This window comes from Trichechus manatus, unplaced genomic scaffold (assembly GCF_000243295.1).
Source record: "Trichechus manatus latirostris isolate Lorelei unplaced genomic scaffold, TriManLat1.0 scaffold00261, whole genome shotgun sequence".
In the NCBI taxonomy this organism is placed as follows: domain Eukaryota; kingdom Metazoa; phylum Chordata; class Mammalia; order Sirenia; family Trichechidae; genus Trichechus; species Trichechus manatus.
In genome coordinates, this window is record NW_004444197.1 from 136,790 (window position 1) to 144,228 (window position 7,439).

Here is a 7,439-nt window from a genome sequence, read left to right on the forward strand (position 1 = left end):
GAGTACTCCCCTAATTCCCCCCTCCATGACATACCACCCACTGTCATTGAGTTCATGCCGACTCATAGCGACCCCATAGGGTTTCCAAGGCTGTAAATTTGTAAGGAAGTGGACTGCCACATCTTTCTCCCGTGGAGCTGCTGGTGGTTTCCGACCTTTTGGGTTGCAGTCAAATGCTTTAACTTCATGACATAGGGACCCCTATCCCGGATACAGACAGGAATTAGTAGAGGGATGAAGGATATTGACACAGTTCTGCCCTAGGGAGTGATCCCAGATGCTTCTGGGTCTATGAGGTCCGTGTGTCATGATCAACAAGAAACAAAATGAAAGAGAAATTTGAGGGGTTGTGATGTTCTTCAGAATATATGCGTTTTAGCCTGGGATCACAAGGCCCGGTCTAAGGCGCAAGACAGGATATTTAGGCAGAAAGAAACGTCCTTCAGCAGCTTCAGCTTGAAGAGAGTGTGGGGAAGGCCTCCCCGCCTTCTACAGCAAGAGAAAGGAGCGGAGATTACTAAAGGGTTTGACCGGACCGAGAACAGCTCCATCCCCTGATCCATGCTGCCCCCTAGAGGTCTGTCTGAGTATCGCGGCTCCATTTCACGCTAATCCCATCCTGAGCGGGTACCTCTGGATAAGATTCCTGTGGACACCCGGTGGGGGGGGAGGGGCGGGGGAGGTTAAATGTCCCCGAAAACTGCGTGCTCCAATATAACTTAAATGCTGCTCGCTGAGTTCCAGAATCACGAGTCTCTGGAGCTGACCCTTAGCCCCACCACTCACATTCTGGTGCTGCCCCTCAGTGAGATCTGCAAAAACCTGCGCTTGTTGGTCAAGTCTGAATACTTGGGCTCAGAGGTGAACTGAAGGGTCAAAGCTGTGAAGAACCAAGCTGCCAGGCTGTCTAGCCGTCCTGGCGCTGGCTTTCGATGAACTCGCCTCTCTTAGTAGTCTCCCCCGTGGGGTATCCCGGAAACCTCTCTCTGCAAATCGCCCTCTTTTTGTCAATGCAGGCTACGCCTCTCCTGCCACGTTGAGGCTGAAGTGAGGACAAATGTGAGAACATCTCTTGGGTTCCCCCCCAAGACCGAAACGTGGGAATGGCGGGGGTAGGGACGAGGAAAGAGAAGTCGGAAAGGAGGAGGTTGGGACGGAGGATTCCGGGGGCAGGTGCCTGGGTGAGCTTGCGGCCCGTCAAGTCTAGCACCGGGCAGACCTCAGTAACTGTCCAGGGTTGAGAGAGTCAGCCGACATCAACCTGGAAGGACACAGAACCTTCGCAGGGATGAGACGAAAGGAATTGGTGGGGCGGGGTCGCTTAAGGACACAGTTCTGGCTCCGCCCCTGGGGCACTTGAACCAATCAGGAGCAGCCCTCACGCCCCAGCACATACATATATATATATACACACACACACACACATATACATATATATCCCTCCCACGCTTTTAGCAGCGAAGATTGCGCTAAAAGAAGCGAGGCCGCTTTCCGTAGTCAATCAGAGCGCTGTTCTGGCCGTGGGGCGGAACCGCAAAAAGGGCGGGAGCGGGAGAAGCCGGCTCTTGTCGGCCTTAAGGTGGCCCCTCACCGCAGCAGCCAATCGGGAGCGCGTCGTTCGAGATCAAGTTTGCTCGGCCTTGAAACGCAACGCCCTTGCGCCCCACAGTCAGACCTAGCGCTCTGACCACACTGTGCCCCTGAAAGGCCCTTCCCTTCCTGATTCCGCGGGCTAGGCCCGTATCCAGAGAGCCTAAGCAGCGAGTAGAAACTGCTTACCCTCCACTATCCACTTCGGGGTTGGGGAAGGGAATGATTAGGCCTTGAGGACGGAGGAGACAGGAAACATCCCCAAATTACCATTTTCTCCTGACAACCCGCGCCTTCCCCCTTAGGACTTAAAGGCGCTCCCATGTCTCTCCAGTCTAGAGTCTGGGTTCAAACGAGATGTGTAGGCGGTGACTTCAAGCCGGCTCCAAATCAAACACTGAAGTGGATATGGGTAAGTTGCTAACCTGGCCCCCCCTTTCCCGGAACGGTGTGGGTGCTGCAGCCTTCCAGCAAGGGGCTATGACAGCCACAACCAGGGAAGCCAAGGAGCTGAAGAGAGGAAGCAATCTCTGAATCAGCTTGAGGGGCTGGGTATGCCTGCGACTGTACGGTCCCCGGCCCTTGCTGCATCTGCCGTTTTAACCAGAGGGTGACCTTCCTCCACCAGGTTGGTTATTTGTGAAGCTGTCCCCTCCCTAAAAATCCACACAGCACCTCTTTGGCTTGAAGTAGCTAAAGGTTAGAGATTACTGTCCCTGCCCATTAGTTATGGACACCCACTAAAACAGGTACAAGCAAACTCAGGAGGCAAAGAAAGGTGACCTTGGAGCAGAGATGGGACCAGCTGAAGGTCCCTAAGGAAGAAGAAAGGAAATGAGGGAACAGTGCAAAGTTATGTTGTTGTTAGGTGCCTTGGAGTCAGGTCCAACTCACAGTGACCCCTTTGTATAACAGAACAAAATGTTGCACAGTCCTGTGCCATCCTCACAATCACTGCTGTTTGAGTCCGTTGTTGTAGCCACTGTGTTGATCCATCTCGCTGAGGGTCTTCCTCTTTTTCACTGACCCTCTATTTTACCAAGCATGATGTTTTTCATGTTATATTAAATATTTATTGTTTACTACAGGGTGACCTTAGAGTAACTCTCAGGCCAGGAGGGGGTGGATTAGTGTTCAAGTTGCTGAGATCTGAGGTCAAAAAGCCAAAGAAATCATTTTGAGTGGAAAAAATAACAACCTGGAGGCAGTCTCCCCTTGCCACCAATTCCAGGAGCTGGGGTACCTCAGGACATAGTGACAAGAGTTGAGTGAACCAGAGACTGAGGCAGTAAAAGATATACTGGGGGGAAGAAACCGTTGTGGCAGGGGCGGGGGGGGGAATCCGTGCATGTGTATGGACAAAATTGAGAAAATGATAAAGGTAATTTTGGAAGCCCAGGGGGAAGTGGTCCTGGGAAACCTGAAGACATGGGGAGATTCAGAAAGCCAAGGGAATCTGGCTTATCCTGATGGGAATGAAGGCAGAATGAGGCATGTCAAGGGCCTGGGAGGCAAGAGGAGAACTGGAAGGGAGACCCAGGTAAAGAAGGATATGGGATGGGGTGCAGAAGTCCATGGAGAGGGTTGGCAGATCCCAGGGTTCGGCACATCAGAAGTTAGGCTTGTGCTTCTTGAGCTCCACCATAAGGTGGTGAATATTGATGAGCTCAGCCCGGGCAGGGAGGGCTCGGAGCTGCGGCTGGGACAGTACCCGGTGGAATCGATGATAGAGCTGGATCAGCTGGGTCAGCGCTCCCTGGTCAGAGAAAATCATGGAGGGATCAGACTGTAGTGTAGTGTTAATGATGACTGTCAGGAATCAGAGGTTAGGGCTCATCCAGAACTTTGGCCAGAACTGGTAGATGAAGATCAAGGGTCGCTTGGGTGATGCTGAACCCAAGGGAAAGAAAGGGAAAAAAAATCAATGTTGAGGAGGTAGGAGTGGGGATTGGGAGTTGCAGGTCACCTGAATGATACTGGTTCCATTTCTGAAATTGGTAAAACTCCTCATTACGTCCTGACTCAGAGACTCCACTGATGTCTTCCACGAACTACCAAAGCCACGGATCAGCTGAGTTACCCGTGCTAATAACAGGAGGAAAGAGAGAGAGCATTAGAGAGCGACTAGGCTGTGTGATCTCTGACCCTAGTTAAGTCCTCCCTAACACACAGCCATCCTTACCACCTAACCCCTTTTCTGCCCAACCCATTCTTACTTGCTCTCCCCATGTAATCTGCATCCTACCACTTTTGTCTTAAACTCACTTTACAGCTGCCCCAACCACTACCACACCATCCTCATACCTTCTTCTCCTCGAAGTCGTTCAGCCTGTCCACGCTCAATCAAAGCCTCAGCTTCCTTCACAAATGCCATCAGACCCCCAAAAGGGGGAGACAGCAACTCTTCAATGAACTCCTGGGGAAACACATAAACACAGGATCAGATGTCCCAATTCTGGCATCATGGCTGACAAGATGCTTAGAAGTACATTTCCCATAGCAGAACAGCTAAACTCTGGAAAGGACACACATTTTAAGACATCACTGGTCTCACAAAAGGTAGGGGAAATCTCCAAGGATACCCCTCCTAAAAAAAAAATAAAAAAGATACCAAGTAAGACACTAAACTGAAGCTAGGGTCAGAGAAACAAGGAAATGGGAGTCAAGGCTGGAGCCAGAGGGCTAGGCAGCTGGGAGAAAGGCAGGGCTGCCAAAAGACAAATGGCTATGACAACTCTGCTATCTGGAAACTGCCTGATGACAGTCTGGAGTGGGGAAGCTGAGCCTTGGGTCTCTTGTGAAACCCTCAAGAGGCATCCATGTAGACCCAGGTGGGTGGCATCTTTTGGCTATTGTAGAAGTAGGAGGCTTCCTTTCCTCTGGAGGACAATATTCTCAAAACCAGTTTAGACCTATAGGACTCCCCATGATCAAGCAATGAACTCAAAGATCACCAGACACATAAAAATGCAAACTACCACAAGAATCAGCAGAAACAATAATCAATGGATTTAGACCTCCCAGGACTGCCAATATTAAAATTGTCAGATACGTAGTTGTATATTCTGTAGGAAATGTTTTAAAAAGATAAGGATGCAAACACAAAGATGACCAATTAACAAGAACTATTAGGAATGGACAGAAACCCTGGTGGCGTAGTGGTTAAGTGCTACAGCTGCTAATGTCGGCAGTTCGAATCCACCAGACGCTCCTTGGAAACTCTATGGGGCAGTTCTACTCTGTCCTATAGGGTCGCTATGAGTAGGAATCGACTAGACGGCAATGGGTTTTTTTAAATTTGGAATGCAAGACTTGAAAAGTAGAATTTTTTAGAAATGAAAAAACATAATTGTTGAAATTTTTCCAAAAGTCAGCAGGTTAAACAGCAGATAAGAAATACCTGAAGAATGACAGAGTGAACTGGAATTTATAATTGAAGGAATAACTCGGAATGCAGCACAGATAAAGAGACTGGAAAACTTGAGACATTAAGAGACATAGAAATCTTAACTGATGGATCTAAGTAGTAATCATTGATGGCTAATGACACCGCAAAAAGAAAGCCAAGAAGACATCATGTGCCTCCTGATGGAAGTACACAGCACTACCTCTCAAATGTTATTTAAAAAAATATATATGTATAAAATTGGAATCTGATCAAGCCTTTCCATTCAACTACACAAGTAGTTGTTTGTGGGAAATATGCAAGACAGAGGAACAGTTTACCCACACTATAGAATGCAATCAGCAAGATCCAGATTGTACATCATTCTTCAGGACAAATGACTCAGTTTCTTTCACAAATAAATTGCGGGGGTGGGCAGGGAGGGAGGCAAAGATGGAAGGAGAACCTATAGATTAAAAAGAGACATATGTATGAACTTTATATGGATCCTGCTTTGAGCTGTAAAAATAATTTATGAGATTAACTGGAGAAATGTGAATACTAGCTATTTGATATTAAAGAATTATTAATTTTTACAGGTGTGACAATAGTATTGTGGCTATGCTTTTAAACCAAATCCTGATACAGATGAACTGATAATGATGTGTAGGATTTAATTCAAAATAATTGGAGTAGGAGGGAAATAATGTTGGTACAGATGAAATCAAACTGTCTGTGAATTGCTATTGGTTGCAGTTTTGTGATGAGTACCAAGGGGTTCATTAAGTTATTCTCTCTATTAAAGTGTACATTTAAATTTTTGCACAATAAAAAGTTAAATTTTTTTTAAGTGCTAAAATGATAATATTTTAGATATATTGTTGTTAGGTGCTGTTGAGTCAATTTTGACTCGTAGTGACCCCATGAGACATAGTAGAACTGCTTCATAGGGATTTCTAGGCTGTAATCTTCATGGAAGCAGATCACCAGGTCTTTCTCCCAAGGAAATGTAGGCGGGTTTGAACCACCAACCTTTTAGTTAGCAGCCAAGCACTTAACCGTTTGTTGGACCAGGGTGCTCCTTTAAAACCTGCAACCCCACCGAAAAAAAACCCATTGCCATCAAGTCAATTCTGACTCATAGTGACCCTACAGGACAGAGCAGAACTGCCCCATAGGGTTTCCAAGGAGTGGCTGATAGATTAAAACTGCCAATCTTGTGGTAAGCAGCCAAGCTCTTAACCACTGCACCACCAGGGCTCTGGCACTCCTTTAATGGGTTAAAAATATATTATTAAATTAGTTTCACTTGTTTCTTTTTTACTTTTTAATGTAGCTACTAGAAAATTTAAAATCACCTAATATTTCTATCGGACAGTGCTGGTGTAGACTTGGATAAACTTTCTTTAAGCTTTCTATCTGGCAAAAATATGTATGAAAACTTTTATAGCAGGAGTGACCAGAGGGAAACAGTGAACTAGGCTTTGGCTAGCAATCTTTCCCACACAATATCAAGCAGCAGCCAATCAAAACGGACAGGCAACATTGATGAAAGCTGGCTCCCCACACCTGGCGAATCCCATGGCACTTCAGGTAACCCACTGGTTAAGGGCATCTTCGTGGGATTAGGGGGTCTGGAATATTGCACTTCTGAAAGCAGAGCTGACATTCTCTCTGGTCACCTAACTGTCCAGATGAGTACAACTGTTTCCTTTATCATCTAATCACATGCTTATTTCACTAAAAAGACAGAATAGAATGGGAAAGTCTAATGTGTAACTAATCAGATTCCAGAAGAAGAAAATAAGAAAAAAATGGAGGAGACGCAATATTTAAAGAGATACTGGTTATGAATTTTCCAGAACTAAGGAAAAACATAAATCCAAAGATCCAAGAAACACAACAGATACCAAGCAAGATAAAGATAAATTCACATCTAGACACATTATGGTAAAACTGTAGAGCACCAAAAAAGAGAAGATCTCTAAAAGCAGCCAGAGAACACAGACTCCCTTCCAAGTAAGTAGAACAACACTTTAAGCCAGATGAAAGTGGAAAAGCATCTAAATGTTGAGAGAAAGTAACTGTTAACCTAGAATTTGATGGTAAACCAGCAAAACTATTGTTCCTTGACAAAGATGAGAAAAAGACACATATATAAAAACAAAAGCAGACTTTCCTATCAACAGACTTTCACCACAGGAACTTCTAAAAGATTTATTTCAGGAAGAAGAAAATCTCCAAAAGATAGAATCTGAGTTTTAAGAAGGAATGGTAAACAAATAAAATGATAAACATGCACAAAGATCCAAATAAGCACTATCACTATAAAATAACAACAATTAAAAATAGGACAGAAGTAAAATATTGTTCAATAATTAGCATGGAAGGCAGGAGGGGGATGACTAGAGTTAAAGTATTTTAAAAGTCTATGTGTTGTTTGGGAGTGGATTAATGATTAAGT

At 45.4% G+C, this 7,439-nt stretch overlaps 1 protein-coding gene across 3 annotated transcripts in view; it reads right to left on the reverse strand.

Moving 5' to 3' along the window:
- Positions 1–2,640: 2,640 nt before the first annotated feature.
- Positions 2,641–7,439, reverse strand: part of VPS52 (VPS52 subunit of GARP complex) — an 18,186-nt gene continuing 13,387 nt past the window's right edge. Inside the window, exons 18-20 of one of the 3 annotated variants that reach the window (XM_004389801.3) lie at positions 3,895–4,006; positions 3,557–3,675; positions 2,641–3,346 (exon numbers count right to left, since the gene is read on the reverse strand). In XM_004389801.3, the coding sequence (XP_004389858.1) occupies positions 3,200–3,346; positions 3,557–3,675; positions 3,895–4,006 (378 nt within the window). In that variant the 3' untranslated portion in view covers positions 2,641–3,199. The remainder of the gene's footprint in view (positions 3,347–3,556; positions 3,676–3,894; positions 4,007–7,439) is intronic. The other 2 variants (XM_004389802.3, XM_023724797.1) reach the window with 2 other exon arrangements.